Source organism: Bos mutus, chromosome 3, assembly GCF_027580195.1.
Source record: "Bos mutus isolate GX-2022 chromosome 3, NWIPB_WYAK_1.1, whole genome shotgun sequence".
Taxonomy (NCBI): Eukaryota; Metazoa; Chordata; class Mammalia; order Artiodactyla; family Bovidae; genus Bos; species Bos mutus.
Window position 1 is genome coordinate 28,287,032 of NC_091619.1, and position 25,818 is coordinate 28,312,849.

A 25,818-nucleotide genomic window follows, 5' to 3' on the forward strand; every position below is an offset into this window, starting at 1 on the left:
GCCCTGTGTAAACTCTGGGAATTGTTAACCTTACAGCTCACAGAGAGCTCTTTGCCTGCTCTGTGAAGTCACGTTCTCAGCTTAGTATTCAGCAATAAATCCAAGAAGGCACCTATCCAGTTTGCCTCAGCTTTCTTCATATCTCTTCCTCTCTGATACTGAGCTCTGCAAATTTCTAACATTTCAGAATTCTTGAACACATATTTCTGTACCCTCAACTCAGAGTTTGCTAAACTCATCCTAGGCTCTTCCTCCACGTGTTATAGCCTCAAAAGTGCCTCCAGGCAGAAAGCTGATGAAATTACAGGATTCTTTTGTGTGCAATCTCCATCCTGTTCTCCTAGGGATCACAGTTGTGCTCTGTGGAATGTCTGACAACAGTAGAAGTCTCTCTCATTAATTTCATTGTTTAAATTGTCTCAGGTTTTGTCAGTGGGCACCCCTACTAAGTGGCTTTTCTCCTAAATGTTCCTCTGATATGTTCCCCAAATTTTTTAAACATACTTTCCAGTACAACTGGACACTCCAACCTCACCTTGCACTTTCCTTACTCTAGGCTAGGAATCAGAATTTTCTCCAGAAAGATCTGGTATCTTTTAGTAAAGAATCACATTTAAAGACCAGATGTGACCATTCAATTTGCTAACTGCTACTGATGCATAAGAGCTTCTAGGTTCTTGGAAGGGTTTTTTAATACAGTTCAATTTGTAAGTCAGAAGTTCCTATTAGGATCTGAAATGACTATAGCCGTTTGGAACTTATGAATTAAAACAAATAAACTAGAGCTCCTTTCTAGGGCAAAACCTCATGCTGGGGAGAAACTGCAAAACTAGGACAATAAATGTAAGTTAAAAAGAAGATTCAAGTAAAAGTGGCAGAGGGCAGCAGAAAGTACAAGTACATATTTTTATTAACTTGCTTTAACAAGGAAAAAGGAAGCTCTAGAACTACGAAACTAAAAACGGTACCCTGAGAAACTCCATGTGGGCAAAATACCCAGTTACTTATAAGGGAATAAAGCTCAGATTGTGTTCAGATATTTTTTATTTAAGAGCAATGCTTTATGCCAAAAGACAATTAGATAATTAAGACAGGGCTAGAAGTTATGAGCCAAAAATCTCATATCCATCCACACAAACTTTCAAAGTATAAAGATCATAGACAATTGATATAATGATTCTGTGAACCCTTCATGGAAATCTGGTAGAGAACAAGCTTCAGACAACCAGAATTATTGAAGAAACGGCAACATAGGGTTGGTAGTTTGGTTAAATATGTATCTATGGGGTCGCACAGAGTCGGGCACGACTGAAGTGACTTAGCAGCAGCAGCAGCAAGCATAGAATGGAGAAAAAATGATTATAAAGGGGAGAGTGCAGTACATAATGGTTGCTTGCATTACCAATATAGATATAGATCCAGGATCAAAAAACAGGGAGGATGCAGAAAGAATATGCAAAGGAGAGTAAACTTGCTGATTACCTTATATTTGTGAGAATAAAAGATTCCCTCAGGTCAGATGATGGGAGAGGGAGAAGGAAGGATGAAGAAGAAATGATTATATAATTTTAGTATTACTCATAGTAGGACCAAATAAAAGGGAGGAGGAACAGAGTACTATATAAAGGTAGCCATTAGAATAAAGATATAACTCTCCCTAAAAAGAGAGATCAAATAAAATAGATTACACAGTGAAAGGCTTTTTTGTATACGACTTGTATATAGGTAAAATGGGGATCCCGAGGTGATGCTAGTGGTAAAGAACCTGCCTGCCAAGCAAGAGACCCCTGGATCAGGAAGCTCCCCTAGAAGACGGCATGGCAACCCACTCCAGTATTCATGCCTGGAGAATCCCATGGACAGAGGAGCCTGGCAGTCTACACTCCATGGGGTCACAAAGAGTCGGACACAACTAAAGTGACGTAGCACGCACCCATGCGTATAGGTAAAACAGGAAAACATGACAAAGCTGGGGCTAAAGGCATCACATCAATAAATATAAAGTTTCACACTGGCTACAAAATACAAAAACATGACAAAGCTGAGATGAAAGGCATTGATCAAGTCAATAAATAAAAAGTTTCACACTGGGTACAAAGTTCAACACTATTTATAAAACACAGATTCAGAAAGATGAAAGAATAGGAAGATTTATTCTTTTTGGCAGATTCTTTACCATCTGAGCCACCAGGGAAGCAGAGTGAGATTCAGAAAGATAAAAGAATAAAAAGATTTATCAGGCAAATGCAAACAAGGCAGGACTTGCAATTCTGAAATCTGATAAGGTAGATTTATAGGAGGATAGCATAGATAAGGGGTCATAGTTTAAAACAAAAAGTTTTATACCATGTTAAAAAGTCTAGACTTTTTAACATGTCTAGACTAACATGTAGTCAATAGGACCCTCTGAAGGATAAACTACAACAGATATGCAAGAATCAGATGTGCCCTAGGTATGAGTCACTATAGTTGTTTGTTTCTCTGTTACTTGTGTCTGCAGATAATTTCATTTTATATACTTCTGTATATCTTATAAACCTCATAATATAATAGTGTTAACTTTAACCAGAAAAATGATTAAAGTTTGAAATTAAAGCTTAAAAAACAAAAAAAATCAGATGTATACTTTAAAGATGGACTAGACTGAGGGGACATGGGAGGCAGGGGATACAGTTAGAATGGGGCAAGGGGACAAACACTGCTGAGTACCTACTTCAGATCAAGTGGTTTACAATTATACTCTCGCTTTAATTCTAGTAGCTATATGAAGCGAGCCTTATGATTTCATATTTTATACATGGAGATTCTGAAACCTTAGGAAGTTTAAATAATCTGCCCAAGTGAACCAACTAGTATAATGCTAGAATCAAGATTTTTAAGTCAGTTTTACTTAGTTCTTTGCAACTACATAATGGCAAATTTTTGTTGTTGTTGTTTAAAGTCTAAGTAAGAAAGAGGGAGGGTCTATGATAGTGCAGAGAGATAGGTATTTCAGAAGCATAATTAGGAAGGCTTGGTGATGAACTGGACATTGTGTAAGATTAAATAACAAGATAAAGATATAAAGAATTCCAGAGATGGTGTAAAAGCTAGTATCCACAAGGAGTTACAAATATACTGAGAAGTAAAACAAATCAGATGTCCTTTTAGGCCCTTTTATTTACTGCTTTTCTTCTTCCCCAGACCTACAGTAATTAAACCAAGTTTATGATTTATTATGTGCTTAAAAAAAAAAAAGCCAAAAACACAATCACAACAACAATCAGCTCCTATGAAAACTATTAAAACTGGAATCAATACACCAACATCTAGGTGAAAATTCAAAGGCGGCAGGCACTGCACGCTTCCTCCTGTTTTCCTTTGGGGAAAGGGCAGATTTTAAAATCAGTAATATCCTAATAATTAATATAAAATGTTTGTTCTCAGCATACAAGCATGGAGAGCAAAAAGTCTGAACTGTATAGGTTTTAGAAATTGATTTATAGGGAAAAAATCTAGTTAGCAACATGTATATTTATATCATTAAATTCTTAAAGTCTAATGAATTTTTTTAAAAGTCACAATATAGAATCTGCTAGTTCTTCTATTTTTAAAAACCAAACCCTTGAAAGTCCTCTGAAAAATTTTCTCTTTATCCAATTTTTGTTTCATTCCAGTGCCCCAACTTAATCTTCACAGTTTCATATGAGATTCTCGAGAGAATTATTTCTAGATATTTGATTAAATAAAGATATCTTGGCCACATTTCTTTGATTCTATCTTATACTTACATGGAATGGTTCTCAAGTAGAGATTATCTCTGATCACTTGCTGCAGTTTATGGTCAATTGATCCTTTCTGAAACTGAAGACTCAGATAATGTCGCAAATCTTTATTAATGACTTTCCCTACAACAACAACAAAAAAAAAATAAGACAAAGTAAATAATTGTTAGGTTTCCAGTTAAATATCAATGCTAGTTAATGATTACCCTTAAACCATTTAGCCATAAACAGGATAAAAGAAATCAGAGTATTTTATTCAAAATAACATAACTATACCAAACTATTATAGGTACTGTAATTAAAATACACACCTGTAATATACAATGTGGGTACAATTTTACATGGCAAGAGAGGGAGGAGGTATGGGTCAGAGAGTACGACAAATATCCAAAGTTATTTCATTCAATCCCATGACTTTAAGTACAATCGATAAACAGGTAAGTTTCAAATTCTTATCACGTCTCTATTCCTGACCTGACTCCACCAGACTCCAAATGCATCAAACTCCTTCATCTATATTGCAGATAAATAAATTTCAGATGACCAAAACAGAACTCTTAATTCTATCCTGTTCCATTACATTTCTCTCCTCTAATCTTAGAAAATCATGTCCTCTGTCTTAGAAAATTACCACAATGCTGCTGAAACTGAAGCTCCAATACCTTGGCCACCTCAAGCAAACAGCTGATTAACTGGAAAAGACTGTGACGCTGGGAAAGATTGAAGGCAGGAGGAGGAAAAAAAAAAAAAAGGAGGAGGGGAGGGCGACAGAGGATGAGATGGCTGGATGGCATCACTGATTCAATGGACATGAACTAGGGCAAACGCTGGGAGATGGTGAGGGACAGGGAAGCCTGGCGTGCTGCAGTCCACTGAACAAGAACAACCACCCAACAGAACAAGCCCCAAACCTAGAAGTCAGCCTCAATTTCTTCTTTTTACTTCTATCCCTCAATGCAATTAATTAGCAGTTTTTGTCAGTTCTCCCTTCAACACATATCGCATAACTGCCTACTTCTATTTCCATTGCTCTCACCCTAAACTAATCCACCATGATTTCTCACCTGAAATTCTGCAAAAGCCTTCTAATTCATTCCCCTGCACCCATTTTTGGTTCCTTCCTGCTTCCACCATTCCCAAAGAAGCCAGAATGAGATTTTAAAACATAAGTCAGATAATCGATACTCTGTTTAGAACCACCTAATAACTTCTTGCTACTCTTAGAATATAATTCAGACTTCTAAACAGGGCCTAGCAAGCCCTACATGTTCCAGCTCTGACCATCTCGGACCCAAACTCACCCACCCTTCCCCCTCTCAAACTATGTTCTGCCCACAAGTCCATCTTTCTCATCTCTAATAGGCCAAATGGGTCCTATTCAGAACCTTCTGCCTATCACTAGATGGAACAGGCATTCTCTGTCCATCTGTTTGACTCCTAGATGCCACGTAAATGAGTAAGAATGAAAGGTTTCTTCCTTATTTGTGGCGAAAACGGGAGATTAAAAAGAGGAATATTAGGGGTATCAAAAAAATATAAGCAGAAAAATAGGGAGCTGCAGAAATCTGGTAGCAGTGTATTTGTAATAATGGTTGAACTTAAAATGATTATCCAAGCAATACAAACACTTTCATTAGATAAGATTTCAGTAACTCAAAAAGAGCAATGCTAAAACAAAACAGATTATGTTACTGAATAAGAAATGACTGGTTGATTAAAATATACGCTTTACTTCAAACAATATAGTTACGGCCAAATTAAATAATTTAAAAGGTTACTACAGATTGGTTCATTCTTTCAACTGTTATTTCATAACATAGCATTTCGAATCCTCTCTTTTCTCACATAAATAAATAAGCATAACCTGTATGAGAGAGTACTAAAATAAGCAGGAAATCAGAGTGCTTCTAAAGTTTGGAGATAACATTCATGTTCTAAACTAATAAACACAAACCAAGAAGTCCCTGTTTTGCATTGTCAAAAATAGACACTGAGGAAGAGGGAAACCTTGTGATCAAAGAAGAAAACCTGAAGGATATTTACAAGGATAACACTGAACAATCTGTGGGCTGAGGCTGCTTTTGTCAGGACATTTAGTGGCCCCACCAACCAAAGTCCAATTTAGATGGATTCATATTATTTCATTTTTTTTATTACAGTACTTATTCATTGTTGGGTAGAAGAAAAACCCAATTCATAATCAGTACTGTACAGTCACATTGCTTATTGAACAAAACCATACCCAATTACAAGTTTATTAAATATTTTGAAAACTAGGTAAAAAGTGTTTTGATCGCATTGTAATAATAACTATACAAAAGCCTTGGTGGATTGTTACATAAGTGCTTGAAAGTGTTTAGTGATGTTTGTGGAGGTTCGGCTAGGGTTTTGACTAGACAGAGAACGAATCAGTTTTTTCAACCTAAAATAAATTATATAGACTTCAAAACCTGCTATCCAACATATTTTCAAAAATAGATATAATCTAGATAAAGGATAATGCCTATTTTATTAAAAAACACAATCTGAGTAAACACTTTTTAAATTCAAGGTTTAAAAAAGTTTTTGAAGCTTTACTATAAAATATGGCATGACTCAGAGAGATAACTATAAAATGCTAAAAACTCACATTGAGTTTTAATCTACCAATCTATAAAAACAACAGCCATTGAATTAGATGTAATTAAAGACAAAGCCATAATAAAAATCATGGATCACAAATTACAGCATGAGGGGCTCTCAACAGGGGAAATGAATTCAATTCCTGTTTCAAGGGCCCACAAGATCTTAAGACTGAGAGAATCGGTAAAGCAGAAAGAGTTAAGGAATGACACCTAGATTTATCAGAGTAGAAACTGCTTCCTAGTCTTCACCCTCAACTTCTACAGGGACTCTGGATGCAACACTGAGATGAACAGCTGCAAAGAAAAGGGTGAAGTACAATTTCATAAATGGGATATTTTATTTAAAGTATGAAAAGTATTCAAAGATGTCATCACATTTCTCTGATGTTGGGAAAAAATATTACAAACATCACAAAATGTCAATGATAAAAGATTAACAAATTATATAGATTGGCATTCTTTAAAATTAATAATAATAATAAAATATATTGGATATAGCAGTCATCATGAATGTCCTTATTTCAAGAAACCAAAAAAACTTTCGTTAAGGGGATGGAATATTACGCTTCCCTCTTTGATGTAGTTCCAGGAAATTTGTTTTGTTTTTTTTTTTTAAAGTACAAATATCCTAAATAGGCAGGTGGCTATGGAATTACCAGAAGGCCAACAGAAACATTAGCTCAGAGAGACAATGGAGAGATTATCTATATTACTGAATTATATATGAACTTCTGCCTTTTAAGAAAGTTTCACAGAAACTTGACATTTCAAGAGTATGAAAAACATCTATTTGGGATTAATGCAGCCGTTAAACAAATGAGAAAAAAAGACTGTTCATAATTGCATTTTTACTCAGCCTTTGCTTCAAAGCGCTAAGACTATTCTTTGACTTTTAAGTGACTTATAAGTCAAATTGATTTATATGAAACTTAAAAACAGATCTATAAATCTTAAAAATACAGCTTAGGAGAGGAAAAGTCTATAACTCAACTCTCAATCACATGAATAAATCCATAATCAAAAGAACTCATGACTCAAATTCATACTTTCTGAATCTATGCCAATTAATATTCATTACCATTACTCTTTAAGGGGGCTTCCCTGATAGTTCAGTTGGTAAAGAATCTGCCTGCAATGCAGGAGACCCCAGTTCAATTCCTGGGTTGGGAAGATCTGCTGGAGAAGGGATAGGCTACTCACTCCAGTATTCTTGGGCTTCTTCCCTTGTGGCTCAGCTAGTTAAGAATATGCCCACAATGCAGGAGATCTGGGTTTGTTCCCTGGGTTGGGAAGATCACCTGGAGAAGGGAAAGGCTACCCACTCCAGTATTTTGGCCTGGAGAATTCCATGGACTGTATCAGTCCACGGGCTCACAAACAGTCCAGACACAACTGAGTGACTTTCACTTTCACTTTCTTCACTCTTTAAGGAATCAGTGTAGAGAGTCACTGGTTATTATTTAGGTAAACACTGCTGCATGCTGGCATGGGCCATGCAAGCAGCTGTAAACCAATTCAACTGCCAACATCTTACTGTCTTTTCCATAAAGATTGTCTAGGAGACTTTGTCAATCACTTGCCAAAGTCAAGATATGAGAAGTCTTTACTATTGTCTAATCCAGTAGTAATTATACAATTGAAAAGAAGAAAAAAATGAGGTCAATTTGGCATGCCTTTTTCTTATACATTTGAGTTGATTCATGGACATCATCCCATTCTTTTCTAAACGCTTCCAATATTTTATTAATTGTATTGTTTACAATCTCTTCAAATGTTGTCAGAGCTTAAAGTCAGGAAAGTGGACTTGCATTTTCACAATCTACGCCTTTTTGGAAACTGGAACATTTGTCTTGCCTCAGTCTCTTGGTACTTCCCACATTCATGGTTTCATAAAGAATACTGACAATTACCCTGAGATCACATCTGAGAGTCCCTTTAACTCCTGGGAGGACAACTCAACTATGTCTTGAAAATTTAGTTTCATGTAAAGTGAATGATATGCTCATGATCCCTTCATCTTTTTAAAATTTAGTTTTCCTCACTTGAAGTTGTTTATCTTTTACTGTTGGAAAAGTAATTCTTCTAGTTCAAGATTACAGACACAAAGTAGAATGACATAGAACTGATTTCTGCCTATAAAGAACTACCAATAACCTCTTCACACAGTAAGCCTACCTGTTCCTTCTCATCGCTCTTGCTCCAAACACAAACTTAAAAGCTCTTTGAGCTCTCCAAAGTATCTAAACTCCTTTTGAGCTTTGGCAATTCAGGAAATTCTTCAATGTTTCTTGGTCTACTTAGCACTCTACAAATGTGATTATGTGTTCCATCCAATTATTAATCATATACATCTTTTAAAAATCTTGAGCTGCTCAGAACATTCTTTGTACCTATAAGAATTTCATCACATAACTTATCTTTTAGAAATTTCTAGTCTTAGAATCACACCTATAGATGCCATAAACTTAAAAAAAAAAAAAAAAATCTGTTTTCCTCAGAGGCAAAGTACAGGCATAACCATGTCCCACTCTTCTTCTTAACTATGATGACTGTAAGATAGCCTGGTGAAATTCTCCAAACAGTTCAATCTAACTAGCTCAACACAAATGATGGTACTCACTAGTCATTTCCCATTAGACCCAGACTCAAGAGCAAAGCATTTCACTGCTTCCTCTACCTCCTAAGCTCTATGAAATCAATGAAAAAGATACATATAAGCTTAATTCCAAACTGGCTCCTTGGTTAAAGTCAGGCATTTTCTAAGACAAAATAAGCCAAACTGCAGTCCACTTGTTTGTGAAACTGTAATCTTCTCTAGGCAATCAGTATCTATACATTTCATAATAAAACACCTTCTATAGCACAAAACTTATTTTAAAATATCTTATATGGTTATTAAACACAGAAGTTTGTCTACTATCTTAGGGGCAAAGCCATGGTTTTACAGATTTAATCCCAGGATCAAGCACATAGAATGTGTGAATCAGCTTAATTTTGTATTTTTTATTGTTTATTTCACGCTCTCCATCATCGAATACATGATATTTTAGAATACTCAACTGACAGAGTATTCAATAGTCTATACAAAACTTTATTTCAAACTATGTTTCTTAAATAATGAAATTAACTTTATTTGGACTCTCTCAAAATGCTAAAGTAAATTCTTCATTGATACAGCAAGCTCCATGTCTTTAAAAGTAAGTTTTAATGATAGTTTTTAATGCCAATTCCTCAAATTATTTTCTTTGTTAATGTGTTTAAATGTGTTCCTAAAATGCTATCTAGCTATCCTAAAACACAAAATGAGGCTAAATTTTAAAAAGTCTACTGTCTTCTAGCTCCACCAGGGATAGCAAGTCTAGAGGTAGGGGAAAAAACCCAAACCCTTTTTCTGAATGTAAAATATAAGAATGAAAAGAAAAAGAAATAGAGAACAATGATGACTAGGACTGCTATTTTATAATGATAATTACTATATTGTACATATATGCTTCCCTGGTGGCTCAGCTGGTAAAGAATCCACCTGCAATGCAGGAGACCTGGGTTCAATCCCTGGGTTGGGAAGATCCCCTGGAGAAGGGAACGGCTATCCACTTCAGTATTCTGGCCTGGAGAATTCCATGGACTGTATAGACCATGGGTCACAAAGAACTGGATATGATTGAGTGACTTTCACTTTCACATATATGCTATATGTTTTCACTTACGCCTCAGGAAAATTTTAAGGTAGATATTATTATTATTACTATTTTATAGGTAGGAGCTGAGGTATAGAGAAGTGACTTGGCCAAGGTTATATCACTGGAAGTAGCAGACCTGGGATCTGAACCCAGTTAATCTGGCTCTAGAATCTGAACAATAAGCACTGTGCTAGAATACCTCTCTCTCTCCCCTTTTTTCCATTCATCCACCTACCTTCCTATCTTTCGCTGAATTTTTTCTCTTGTATAAAGGTATAAGAATACAAGCTTAGAAGACCATCTTTAATAAGAGCTCACTTTTCCTAAAAGTCACATTTATTGTGTAAAAAAAAAAAAAAAAAAAAAAGATTTACTGAGCCCTGAGATTTCCTGAAGCTCTTAGGGGTAAGGCAGTGAATGAGAGTGCACCCGAAGGAACTAAAAGTCTCACAGGCATGATGAACACGGAGAAAGAAATTCAGACGTGAGAGCATTATGACTGAGCCACTGTAGGAATCTACAGCCTAGATCCTAAGTCTAGGGAATCTCCAAAGACGCCACTGAGGAACTGCACTGGAGCTGAAAACTGAAGGATAAATAGGAGACAACCAAATTTAAAAGGAGGAGGGGGGTGTTGGTAGAGTGAGCAGTACATGTGAAGGCGTTTACTTGAGGTGGGAAAGAACACAGTGCTGACAGGAACTGAGAGAAATCCAGTATAGCTGGTTCTTAGAAAGCGAGGGAGCGTTCACACAAGCTGAGACAAGAGTTCCAAGGGCCAGCGGGTTGAGCAGAACCTTGTAACAACAACTTAAAAGAACTTCAACTAACTCAGGTATGACACCTAGGCCCTTCATAATTGTTATCAGTGAACAACTTGCAGATATATTCTTACTGGCCACATCTATATTTCATACTTGTGTCCAAATGCCACCTTGTTATTTCTATTCTTTTATCTGTAAAAGCATATTCAAAGTTATAAACCTGGATGATCCTTACCAATATAACTGTTTAAGTATGCCACTCTCATTACAGGCAAGTGGAACCTAATGCATTTTTTAAATAATTTGTATAACTAAATTCTTATTCTGTCCCAAATTTGAAAAGCACTAGATCTTCTGGAGTCTCCTGAGCCACTTCAGTGTTTAAAACTGGCCAGTTTTCAGTACCCTTTTGAGTTACAGTATGAAAAAATACAGACTGAAGAGATCAACTACTGAGATTCCACCTCAGTAGTTAGGGAAAGTCTCCCACTCACAGAAGGCACATTCTTTTTTTCCTCAGCCTTTTAAGATATTACTGACATATATGTAAGTTTAAGGTATACATGTGACCATCTGATACACGTATATGGGCACTAAATCGCTTCAATCATGTCCGACTCTTTTCAACCCTATGGACCGTAGCTCGCCAGGCTCCTCTGTCCATGGGATTCTCCAGGTGAGAATACTGGAGTGGGTTGCCATGACCTCCTCCAGGGGATCTTTCCAACCCAGGGATAGAACCCATGTCTCTTACATCTCCTGCATTGGCAGGCGGGTTCTTTACCACTAGCACGACCTGGGAAACCTGATGCATGTATATATTGCTAGACAAGTACCACAACAAGGTTAGTTTGCAACCCCACTTTTTCACATACTTACCATTTAATGAATGTACAGTGATAATATTTAAGACAACAACTTTGACACATATAATCTGGTATTATGGTCATCACGCTGTACATTAAAACCCCAGAACTTAGCCACCTTAGGGCTGTATGTTTGTACCCTTTCACCAACATCTCCCCATTTTCCCTATATCCAGCCCCTGAAAACCACCATTCTGCTATTTCTATGAGAATATGAGTTTCTGTTTCTATCACTATTACATTCTACATGTAAATGAGAAGATACAGTTTTGTCTTTGCCTGCTGGAGGTCACATTCTTTGTCTGTATTACAAGCTAGGGCAGGAGTACACATTAAAATGGGAATGTCCATTCTCCACTGGTTCCTGGAAGCAGTCCTCATAAACACATTGGTCAGAGTTCATCTACTGCCCTGGGTCCTACATCACTGCCAGTTTAACGTCAAGTTTGCCGCTGCACACTTGGTCCTTGCCCACCCTAGAAAAGTTTTCTTTTCTGCCTCCCTTTCTTTCCTGCCTTTCCTCCCTCCCTTGATTATTATTTTAATGCATTTATCATCAGAAGAACTGGGAGCACAGCTAAAGAAAGAACTCTTTGGTTTAGGTGGTCTATATATCTGAAAAATCCCTGAACTACCCTGAACTACACCAAACTAAATATACTCATCCCTAGCTCCTCTGTCCATGGGGATTCTCCAGGCAAGAATACCGGCATGGGCTGCCATGCCCTCCTCCAGGGGATCTTCCCAACCCAGGGATCGAATCCAGGTCTCCTGCATTGCAGGTGGATACTTCACCACCTGAGCCACCAGGGAAGCCCAAAAGTCGAACACTATTTACTACACGTAGATTTCAACATTATACAGCATTGAAATTGCTTCATTGTATTCACATTATGTATAAATAAAACCAATTATAATGCTGTAAGACGATGGCACCCCACTCCAGTACTTTTGCCTAGAAAATCCCATGGATGGAGGAGCCTGCTAGGCTGCAGTCCATGGGGTCGCGAAGAGTCGGACATGACTGAGCGACTTCACTTTCACTTTTCACTTTCATGCATTGGAGAAGGAAATGGCAACCCACTCCAGTGTTCTTGCCTGGAGAATCCCAGGGATGGGGGAGCCTGGTAGGCTGCCGTCTATGGGGTTGCACAGAGTCGGACACGACTGAAGCGACTTAGCAGCAACAGCAGCAGCATACTTTTCTGAAAAAAGATTTTTTTTAGGGTTTTTGCTTAAATTTTTTGCTTAATTAAACCAAGTCTTTCTGTGTAGAATGTATTTCCAAATAACAATCATTTCTCTAAAAAAATTCTGATGCATGGCCAGGGATCTGAGTTATAAATAAAAAGTTGGTGGCCCAGAAGAAAATTCTGTTGTGTCTGTATTTCTCCTTACTTCTGAGGCATCTTGTCCTACCCTTCTAACCTCCACACCCAACTCTTTCCCCTACTGGTTTCAGTTTTGTATCTACTCCACCTGGAGCCCCACAGAGTTGTGGACATATAAATACGGTTAGAGCAAAAGGCCTGCGCATTGACCATCTGTTCACCTACTCTTTGAAGCCAACACTCAGAACCCTGAGGTCCACATTAAGGAGCTCTTGTTTCACCTCTCCTCCCTGCTGGTTCCTGCTACAAACACTGGGGTACATGGTGGCCTCCCTCGCTGGGTCTTAAGCTTGTGTGAAGCCAGGAACTATGCTTCGTTCATTTATGTATCTGTCCTCCAAGACACCTAGCACAGCACTGAGTAAACATTCTTTAAACACTCCAAAATGATACTTTTTGAAAATTAAACCTTTCATTTTGTATTGGGAGTATGGCCGATTAACAATGCTGTGATAGTTTCAGGTAGACAGCTGAGGGACTCAGCCATACATACACGTGTATCCATTCTCCCCTAAATTCCCCTCCCATCCAGGCTGCCACATAACATTGAGCAGAGTTCCCTGTCCTATATAATAGGACCCTGTTGGTTAGCCAACCAAAAAGACACTTGATAATGTGATTGCTATACTGATAAGAGTTTTAAATGGAATTCATCCGAGAAAAACATTTCTACTGTAATCCTCACAAAAATCCTTTCATTAAGCAGCACTATTAAAAGTAATGTCTTGATTATAACAATGTGGTCAAGTGCTCATAAGGTATTTTAAATGAAAAAAGCAGGGCACAAAACAGAACATTCAGTGTGACCCCCCCAAATTGTAACATATCTGAGAATATGCAATTTTTTAAAAGGTAAGGGTCATACATAAACTCATACTTATTAAACAGTTAGCAACACTTAAATATCATTGCAGGTATATTTATTGGGTGATTTTTTAAAACTTTTATCTTCATAGTTCTGAATTTTCAAATTTTCTACAATGAAAATCTACTACTACGATGAGAAAAACTTTTAAAAACTAGAAACCATACTTTCAAAAATCTGTGCCCTTCAAAGGTCATTTGTGGAAAAAAAAGCCTGACCTAGTAGAGCAGTATGACAAAAAACTTGAAAAGTTCTACGTAAAAGCTGATACTACTTGTGTAGGTTTTCCTTTAGTTCTTTATTTTTAATAAGTATTGATAGTATTTTCCCCATAGTAAGGTTAAATTCCAACCATTTACTTTTAACTAAAATGCTCAACTGATAAGCTATACAATACTAAAATCTCTATTTTAAAAATAAAATGAAAATCACATTCTGGAAAAAACATAACAAAATTACGAAATTGTCCCTTTAAAAGTCATGTATCAGGAAGAGCACAGTAAGGTGAACCTTTCTAGCAGAAAGGAGTAGAAAAAATAAGAAATTATCAAAAGAGGGTCTTTTTCTTTTCAAAGCTTTTATTTGATGGGATCATGTAGATTTAGTACTTGAAGAAAAACAGTATTTCTCAAGTGCTATCCTGAGGCTATTCACAATTTTTTTCTTTCTGGCACTCACATCAGGAATCATTAGCAAACCTGTCATAATGCCAGATAACCAGTGCCTGGATGGCACACCAATATCTGAATCATAGTATTAATGCTTCATCCTTTTGACAAGAGGGTACAAAGCCATCTATTGTGCCCTGTCATTTTCCTGAAAACAGAAATAACTGGGTTCAGTGGTCTTTGCAAATCAAAGTTATATGCTTCAGCAGAATGTCCAGGACTTGAGGTAGAAGATTTGTTATTGATGTTCATTATAACAGCTAATAAAAAGACAGCTGAAAAGGAATACAGATGTGCTTGATTAGAAGTCTAATTGGGAAAAAAAAATGACTATTAGAGAACTCAGATTGTATTTTAAGATGCATCATTATGTAAACAATCTCAACCTCCAGGTTCAGGCAGTAGGCTGATAGAATTAACCACTATTAAAGAAGGAATTTAATAGCTTCTATTTGTCTGACAGCTTTTAAAAACATAGATTTATACTAATCCTTAGAAATTTTCTAAAGTAGATAATTTAAAGGTCCTAAAAACTATATTAAACATCAAAAGTGATCTGAACTCTGGAGTCAACATTCATTACAAAATAATCTATTTCCCATTTTCATTTCTAATCTTTATGTTTAAATCAGGAACATACTTAGAAGGACTTTTTAAATTATCCTTTCAAAAAATGTCAGAATTTAAATTTTAGAAATAAATGACCATTTCTATGTATATCCCCTTCCCCAAATTCCTCCTCTCCCTCCAACTCACTTCAACTATAAGGCTGAAAGATGAGGACCTTTCAGAAAATGTCAACATAAATGATACTGTCAGAAGATCTCTAGTCTCCCATTTCCCTTTTAAAGGGTCTTAAAAAAAGAAATCCTAAAGGAAATCAATCCTGAATATTCATTGGAAGGAGAAAGCTGAAACTCCAATACTTTGGTCACCTGATGTGAACAGCTGACTCACTGGAAAAGACCCTGATGCTGGGAAAGACTGAAGGCAGGAGGAGAAGGGGATGACAGAGGATGAGATGGTTGGATGGCATCACCAACTCAATGGACCTGAGTCTGAGTAAGCTCCGGGAGTTGGTGACGGACAGGGAAGCCTGGTGCGCTGCAGTCCACGAGGTTGCAAAGAGTCAGATACAACTGAGTGATTGAACTGAACAAAGAAAAGAACACCAAAAAAAAAAGGGAGGGGGGGTAGGGTGGGGAGGTGAAGGAGGAAGGATGGGAAGGGAGGAAGTAAGGGAAGGAGGGTATTTGTACCCCTAAACTAAACCAACAGCAAGAAAAGAATCTGTTTCAAAAGGCAATGGGAATTTCTATAAATTACAATATCAATTATTGAATACAATGAAACTACATAGTAAAAACCACAATCAAAGGTATTAAATGGCCTGATCAGATTGATAGTCCTGACTTTAAGTCTAAGAATTGAAAGGGAGTTGTCTGGGCAATGTGACAACATAAATCATTTTTATAAAAGGCTCTCTAATACAGAACAAAACAAAGAGAAATAATAAAAAATAGAAGGAAAAAATTACCCTTTGTCCACTGAAATACCAACTCCAAAGACTATAAAACATTTTGGATCACACTGAAAAAATGCCAGAAGCTGACACATAACACCCTAGCTTTTAAACTCAGCACATTTTGAACACTCTTTTCAGTACAAAATGTTGATACATTGAATGTATATATTTATCTGTAAAATAAGGGTATATGAACTGCTGTTCCCAATCCCTAGAAGCAGGAGATACAAGCATTCAGAGAGAAATAGAGACAAAACTCCCAAAATGTAGCTATCCCTGGCACTAACTCCCTACCCCCAGGATATCAGAATTACTAAGTATTAATAGAGGGTAAATGTTTCCACATCAAGCTGGAGAGTTCATATGCTAATGGAAACAGTAAGGGTTATCCAGGTAAACAGGAACAGTAGTCAATAAAAAGCATTAACAGACTGACATTGTGAAAAGGTAACTTCTCTGTGTATAGAATAAACAGAGGAGGGAGCCAAGAATAGCTATGAGGCATGCAGTTAAAATGTGAGGGCCATTGTCCAGGTCAGTATTCGTAGTGGAAAAGTAGATGGATTTGAGATTCACTGTGCATGCCCATGGGGTCACGAAGAGTCGGACACAACTGAGTGACTTCACTTTCACTTTTCACTTTCATGCATTGGAGAAGGAAATGGCAGCCCACTCCAGTGTTTCTGCCTGGAGAATCCCAGGGATGGGGGACCCTGGTGGGCTACTGTCTATAGGGGTCGCACAGAGTCGGACACGACTGAAGCGACTTAGCAGCAGCAGCAGCAGTACATGCCCATATATATGTAAAATTTTTCAATACCAAACACTATCCTTCTAGAAGAGGTTGTCATCTGATATTTGAGCCTTACAAAGTCTCAAATTACAGAATGATCTATGTTATTTTATTTTGAAAAATACAAGGTACTGTCTGAAGAAAACATGTTAGCCTGAACCAACAAAACAGTTTAAGAGATAATCTAACACAATTGCTGGGGGTTAGGGACGGGGGTAGGGGGGAGCAAATAAAGTGAGAAGATTCAGTATTTTTTCTTGGGAGATTACTTCACAACTGCATGTGACAATGTCATTGTTAAGCAATCTTTCAATGACCAGGTTTTACTCGTTTGTTTTAAAGGTAGTGCTGCTGCTAAGTCGCTTCAGTCATGTCTGACTCTGTGCGACCCCATAGACAGCAGCCCACCAGGCTCTTCTGTCCATGGGATTCTCCAGGCAAGAACACTGGAGTGGTTTGCCATTTCCTACTCCAATGCATGAAAGTGAAAAGTCAAAGTGAAGTCGCTCAGTCATGTCTGACTCCTAGCGACCCCATGGACTGCAGCCCACCAGGCTCCTCCGTCCATGGGATTTTCCAGGCAAGAGTACTGGAGTGGGGTGCCTTTTTCTGGTCATGCCACACAGCTTGTAGGCTCTTAGTTTCCCCACGAGGTATTGAACCTGTGCCTTTGACAGTGAAAGTGTGGAAACTTAACCACTGGACCACCAGGGAGCTCCCTGGTGATCACTTTTTGAAAAAAGCAATTCAGTCCATACTTAGGTTATGAGATCACGAACATACGCCAACATTTTGCTTGAATTGTACTTGTGGCAGGGACAGCATTACATACAGATTTAAAAACTACAATGTCTCAAGCAGCTTAGATGGAAGAGAGGAGGAAGTGAACTAGAAGTTGTTAGGTGACTCATTCCAGTGTTGACAAAATACTAAAGATGTAAGTTGAAGAATTTGAACAAAATTTTTACATGAAATAGTGGGAAAACAGTATTTCTAAATTTCATTTTAAATATATGTTAATTAAATTTTAGAGGTAGAAATCTGATTATATCCCTAAAAGCTTACATTCAGACTGCCTAATCAAAACAGTATGTGTTTTTTTAAGTGTCTTTTTAAAACAACTGTGGGACAGCATAAACTTAACTACAGGACCTTCTCCTATCTGGATATTCATGATATTATAAATAGAATCTATTAGCCTTAGCAATATATTTGATAAGAAGATTCAGGGGGAAAGAGACAACAGTAAAGATCACATCAGACTTCTAACTTGAAAAACCAGGAAATTTAAGTTCCATTTAAAGAAAAGAAATAGAAAGGGGAAGAAACAGATTTTGAGAATTGAGGCAGGAAATCAGTATGATAACATGTCATGTTATTTGAGATGGCAGTGAGACAGATACCATATGAAAATATTAATGGATCTGAATTTAGAGCTGTAAATTGGGAGACTTTAACTCACAATAAAAATCTGGCCTTGGTAGAGGTGTGGGGCGATATAAGTTGGAACAACTTTTCTGGAAGGCATTATGGCAATATCTATTAACATACACTTGCATGTCTTCTGACAGAAGAGTTCTACTGAAGTTACAGTCACACAAAAATGTAAAAAACAAAACATAATAGATGAATGTTTATCACAGCATTATTTATAAGGAATTTAAATGTCCAACTATAACTGGTGAGTAAATTATCAATGATAAAATACATCTTCAATTACTGAGGTATGTTTTAACATGTTGTTGAATAAAAAAAGGGTTTCCCTGGTGGCTTAGTTGATAAAGAATCCGCCTGCTATACAGGAGACCCAGGTTCAATCTCTGGGTGGGGAAGATCCCCTAGAGAAGGAAACGGCAATGCACTCCAGTATTCTTGCCTGGAAAATCCAGAGGGAGATACAGAAGGGAACTTTCAGTGCAAGATGTCATTTATGAAATTGGTACACTTTTCCTATATGTATTTATGCAAGAATATATTCTAAATATGCTCATCTCTGAGTGACAAGATGTTGAAGAATTTTACCCTCAACTTTGTAATATTCTATATTGTTTGAGAGATTTAAGATGACAACAACAGCATACCATATTTTTAGCAATCTATAAAGCATTTTTCTCTTTTTTCCATTAAGAGTTGGAGCACAATATAACTTTGAAGGTAAATAATAAAAACAGGAAAAGAAGACCACCCTGGCTGAACTGGACCACTACCCCAGACTTGAAACCAAACAATTAGGCTAGAGAAGTCAGTCCTGCTTGACCTTAAGCCTGTAATTTGATTACTGAAATCAGTAGTGACTCGGTGTTTAACAGGTCACTCCCAAAACTAGTTGCTAAACCCTGATCCAGGGAGCAAGTACTATAATGTGATTTAGGACAAGTTACTGTAAGACAAAATTAAAAGACATTTGCTCCTTGAAAGAAAAGCTATGACAAACTTAGACAACGTATTAAAAAGTAGAGACATCACTTTGCCAACAAATGACCATCTAGTCAAAGCTACAGTTTTTCAAGTAGTCATGTATAGATATGAGAGCTGGACCATAAAGAAGGCTGAGCACCAAAGAACTGATATTTTCAAACTGTAGAGCTGGAGAAGGCTCTTGAGAGTCCCCTGGACTGCAAGGAGATCAAAACAGTTAATCCTAAAGGAAATCAACCTTGAATATTCATTGGAAGGACTGATGTTGAAGCTGAAGCTCCAATACTTTGGCCACCTGATGTGAGGAGCCGACTCATTGGAAAAGACCCTGATGCTGGAAAAGATTGAAGGCGGAAGAAGGGGACGGCAGAGGATGAGATGGTTAGATAACATCACTGACTCAATGGACATGAGTTTGAGCAAACTCTGGGAGATACTGAAGGACAAGGAAGCCTGATGAGCTGCAGTTTGTAGGGTCGAAAAGAGTCAGACGCAACTGAAAGACTGAACAACTGTAAGGCCACATCTTCAGGATTAGTAAGTTATGTATATGAAAACACTGACTGGAGAAAAATAATTTTTGATAGCTTGACTCCACTGAAAATATTTTCCCATGAGAAAGAAAAAAAGGAGAGAGAGATTATATGATAGAGCTCAGCCTCTCCCTTAAAGTAAACAAAACCAAAAGACAGGAGGGTTATAAAACAAAACGCCAGGCACTATGCTAGTGTTGAAGCTATAAAAATCATAATATAGTACCTGCCCTGGTGTTGGGGTGTCACAGACAAGTATAAACAACTGCTAAAACCAGTGAAAAAGCATGTACAAGGTACATGAGAGCATGTAGCTAAAAAGAAAATAAATAACTATGTTTAAAGGGGAAAACCAGTTAATCTAGGCTGGAAGTATGGATGGGAGGACGGGATTGGGACTACCATGGGCATTTCAGGTAAGGGGAAGAGCACAGTGGCGGGGCGGTGGTAGAGTATAAGACTAGAGAGATGCAGGAGCTCAGGTAACAGAAGGCTTTACTTATGTCACTAAATGGTTAGAACTTAAGTCTGTAGTGAAGAAGTTACTAAGATTTTTATTACCAGGAGAATGACACAGCCAAGCTTCTCTGGCAGCTCAGCTAGTAAGGGATCTGTCTGCATCAGGAGATCCCAGTTTGATTCCTGGGTCAGGAAGATACACTGGAGAAGGGACAGGCTACCACTCCAGTGTTCTTGGGCTTCCCTGGTGGCTCAGCTGGTAAAGAACCCACCTGCAATGTGGGAGACACGGGTTTGATTCCTGAGTTGGGAAGATCCCCTGGAGAAGGGAACGGCTACCCACTCCAGTATTCTGGCCTGGAGAATTCCATGGACTCTATAGTCCATGGGGTTGCAAAGAGTGGGACACGACTGAGCACCTTTCACTTGACACAGCCAGACTTGTGTTTCAGATGGATAATTCTGGCAACACTGTGGCCTATGGAGACAAGGAGAACAACTGGAGGGCACCAAGACCAGCACAGAATAAATTTAGCCACGAACCCATTAATACTGGCAGTAGAAGCAGTATTAGAAGAATCAACGCAGCAGAAAATTGGGTTGGTGAAATAGGAGGCAACTCAAGAAACATAAACTGAAAATAATAATTTAACCAAAGAAGTGAATGCTCACAGATTTGCAGAGTGCTCTAATTTAAACTTAAATGACAGGAATCCTTGAAGGAAAAGGAGAATGAAATAAATAATAAATAAACAAATAGCGCAGCTGAAGGAAAGTGAAAAATTTTAAAGGAGAGAAGTTAGAAATTGAAAAGTTTACCATGTCTCAAAAAGAAGAAAAAGAAAGAAAAACAACAGCAACATAAAAATACAAATTTAAATTCTTTAGGTATTTCCTTAAGTTTCTCAGAATAAGACCAGATATTATTTAAAGAGTCAAAATCAAGAGAGTTTAAGATGATAACTCCATGGTAAAAAAACATGATATAATACCCATGCTCCATTTGCTTGGCAACAAAAAGTCTTTCAGACTTGCGGTGGCAGTGGCGGTTTAAAAAAAAGAAAAAAGTGGGTTTTTTTTCCCATTTAACTACCTTTTCTTCAGCAAGCAATGAATGATCCAGAGCTCTATGACTGAAGCTTAAAAAAGTACTATACTTTAAAGCTGCTATATGCAAATACTATATAATACTGTTACTGTGATAAAAATAAACAGATGACACATGAGAGAGAAATGATACACAGGCAAGGTAACAAGACCAGCAGACACGGGAAGCAAGCACAATCTAAGCTACCCTGTTTTTTATGGTGGAAAGTCAGAAACGAATGCTTCACAGAGAAATATAAATTAATGACAATTAGGTTGGAAAAAGTTTGTGGTAAGTTCAAGACTAACATCAATTCTTTGAAGCTCCTCAAAAACATATACCTTCATATATTATATGATTGTATCACCTACTCACATTATGAGGCACTTCTAAAATACACAGAATTAAACTCTCAAGAAATAACATGATTCATTTGTACCTTAACCTCAGTAAACTTCACATAATTCTTTATTAAATTTTAAAAATAAAATTCAAAACCACAGAGCACTTTTGCTGCTATTGAAGAAAACTATTCTATTTAAAAGAAGGACTAGTAGATGACAAAAAGTACCATTAAAAAGTATTCTTAGTTATCAAGGGTTTTTGAAGAGTCAGATGTAAGGATTTTAGATAAGATCTTAAAAAAATAAGATGAATTGGCAAAAAATTAAATATTTGCTAGTGATAAGATCATGGGTTACTATGCCTTGGCTTAAATTTTGTCTTAAATGTTGTTACAATTTTCACAACTCAAAATAAAACAAAACTAGATAACTCTCAACACAAAAACATAGGTATATTTTACTTATAACTATAAAGACAAAGATATACACATTAATACTGATGAAAGGGAATTTGCAGACATGGAAATAAAGTTTAATGTTCATTTCTATTTCTGGGCATCTATGTACATTTATAATCCAAAAATTTTATGAAAAACTGACATATAAAAAGATTCACAGTTGACTCTACAAAAATGAAATACATAATTTTTCTTACAAAGTACGAAAATCTTTAAGCAATAAGGCTACATTTATGTGATAATAATTTTAATCAAATTACCTAGTCGATTCAGTGAAGAACCAATTTAACTGATTTCATTTGTTAAATTAATGATTACTAATTGTCTGAGTTATAATTATGTGTCTGTTATTGAACAATAACAACTCTTACTTTATAGCAGAGGTTTTAAAAAAAATGCTATAAGAACAGAATTGTACCTTCAAAGAAATTTTATGAGGAATTTAAATGTACAAAAACAGATAAGACTGCTGAGTCCAGTTTGAAAAACATTGCTTCACCAGAGGTTTACCAGGTTAATATGCAGGAGGTTGTTTTAGTACCTCAATATAGCTGCAATCCTCATCAGTCACCTTAAAGGGGGAAACAGAGATTTCTGTTAATACCATGTTATGTATTATAAGGCTTCCCAAAAGTATAGTCAGTTTAGTCAGTGATAGTGCCCTGCTTTCTTTTTTTCTTCCAATACACATTTGTTAAAATGTACTTAATTTTTTATATAATGAAAAGAGAGGAGGAAAAACCACTAGAAAAGAAAAAGGCAAAAATTAATGACTAGACAGTTCAAAGAAATGCAATGACTTGTAAACACAGAAAAAGATATTTAACTTCACTCATGATAACCTCAACTTCACTAATATGATAAATACTAATCAAAACAACACAGATACCACGTCTCACCCATCAACTGATAAAACAAATGAACAGCGTTGGCGAGGCTGTGGAGAAAAAGCACTAGCATAAAGCGTTGACGGGTGCAGTGGCACACCAAGAGGGGGTGATGGACACAGACCGTGTCCAGTGCCAGAATAAGGAGGTATACTGTCCACAGAGAATTTATAAACCAAAACTCGATCTGCTCCTTACCATCAGGTGACGGCAATTTAGATGAATGGATAAGAAAGCTGTGGTACATATACACAATGGAGTATTACTCAGCCATTAAAAAGAATACATTTGAATCAGTTCTAATGAGGTGGATGAAACTGGAGCCTATTATACAGAGTGAAGTAAGCCAGAAGGAAAAACATAAATACAGTATACTAACGCACATATATGGAACTTAGAAAGATGGTAACAATAACCCGGTGTACGAGACAGCAAAAGAGACACTGATGTATAGAACAGTCTTATGGACTCTGTGGGAGAGGGAGAGGGTGGGAAGATTTGGGAGAATGGCAATGAAACATGTAAAATATCATGTAGGAAACAAGTTGCCAGTCCAGGTTCGATGCATGATGCTGGATGCTTGGGGCTGGTGCACTGGGACGGCCCAGAGGGATGGTATGGGGAGGGAGGAGGGAGGAGGGTTCGGGATGGGGAACACATGTATACCTGTGGCGGATTCATTTTGATATTTGGCAAAACTAATACAATTATGTAAAGTTTAAAAATAAAATAAAATTGGAAGAATAAAAAAAAGAAAAAAAAATAAATGTCAACAATAAAATGCTCTCTGAAAAAAATTTTTAGTTTTTCCAAATTTTAAATAATTGTTGTGGTTGTTGTTGAGCTTTAATAACATGTATGTAAGTTTCAAATTCAACATTTTTATTACTTATTTTTCAAACACTGAACTACACATGAAGTTAATTTGAAGAACTCCCAGTTGGGCCTCTGATATACATGGATTCAGTTCTACACATTCATTTCGGAAGTTAAATCTGTAATGTTCTCAAATGGTCCAAACTCCATTTGAGCAGTTTGTCTCTGCTGCTGCTGCTGCTAAGTCGCTTCAGTCGTGTCCGACTCTGTGCGACCCCATAGACGGCAGCCCACCAGGCTCCCCCGTCCCTGGGATTCTCCACTGGAGTGGCTTGCCATTTCCTTCTCTAGCCCCTGTGTTATATTACCTACTCCTGCATTTAAAACAATAGATTCCAAATAAACAATGACTGCTGTAAGCTATTTCTCTTTTCTAGGTTATCTTTTTCCCTGGTGGGAGGTTTTAGTTGAGTTAATCAGACACAAAAATACTTGCAGACAGCCGGAATTAGCCTTGAACAATGACTAGTAAAGCACAAAGCTTTAAAAACAGTTATTTAAAGAATAGTGCATGGAAACGGTGGTTAAGGTCATCAACAATAAAACACAGGAAATGGACACTTAGAAAAAGAATCAAATTTTGAAGGATGCTAGGAGAGACACCAAAAGATGTTGCTCTTAGATTACTAGAAGAAACCAAAAGGGCAATGCTTATTTGAATGTCTGGTTATTAATTAGTGGATCAAACAGTGTCCATGTTCACTATCATTCCACCATCTTCTCTTGATTTTGTTGAAAAACTTCAGGAGTTTGTTTCTTTTTTTTCTTTTAACTAAATGCAATAAAAATTCAAGATGAATTTTCTGGTGGAGATATGTTAGCAAACATTTTCTATAATGTACTCTATTTTAAAATTTACTTTTACTAGTGTGATTGTCTACTCAAATGTTCAATAAAGGAAATATTTACTGTATATATATACAGTAAATATAAATATTTATATATATACGGTATTTTATTTCATGGTCATTTCTGAAAATAACTTTATAATATAGAAGAGAGAAATATTAAATAACTACCTGCTCTATGCTCAAATACACTAAATATGTCCCTGTAGGGTATAAAATGATACAACCAGCATAGAAGAAAAAATGGGGACAGTTAGAGTTACAGCTATATAATAACAAACATAAACAGCAGGAGGCTAAATAAGAAATTAAAAAATAGTTACTTTTGATGGAGGAAGTGAAAGGACTGAGGCAAGGGGAAGATGTAGAAAATTGAAACAAAAGTATACTTGTTAGTATAGCTTGACTTCTGAACTAGACAAATGCTTTATACATTCAAGAGAATAAAACTAAATTTAAAAACCTAAGTTAGCAAACCTTACACTGAAAACAAATGGAAATAAATGAACTTAACTGCATATCAAATTGGTAATATAACCATATGAAGACAAAAATAATATTTCAAGTCACTTTTGAACATAGTACTCTGACTTGCATCCTTACTGGGGTATATTCTAAAAATATTAAAAACTGCAAAGAAATCTCACACTTCTTACATAATGGTTACAATATTAATATTAGTTTTTATAATTTTGAACCTATTTTATTTGCACTATCAGATAAAAAATATAGGTAATTATGTAAATATTTCAGACAAAAATGTTCCATGAAAGACAAAAGATACAAGTAATGAATATCTCTAATGTTCATACTGTGCTTTCTAAATACTCTTCTCCATTAAAAGGAACCAGAGTTTCCTGGAGAAATGACTGGTTCTAGATCTGAGGTAGGGATAATATAAGTGAGTCTACTAGGTCATTATGTTTTTCTAGAAAGGGAAAAACTAATGAAGGGCAGTCAAAAGGGCA

The 25,818-nt window shown here is 36.6% G+C and overlaps 1 protein-coding gene across 4 annotated transcripts in view; it reads right to left on the reverse strand.

The window, feature by feature from the left end:
• The window catches only part of MAGI3 (membrane associated guanylate kinase, WW and PDZ domain containing 3), a 262,766-nt gene that overhangs the window by 111,299 nt on the left and 125,649 nt on the right, over positions 1 to 25,818 (reverse strand). For all 4 annotated transcript variants that reach the window (XM_005887097.3, XM_070367458.1, XM_005887098.2 and 1 more), the window contains exon 2: positions 3,771 to 3,887. In XM_005887097.3, coding sequence (XP_005887159.2) covers positions 3,771 to 3,887 — 117 coding nt within the window. The remainder of the gene's footprint in view (positions 1 to 3,770; positions 3,888 to 25,818) is intronic.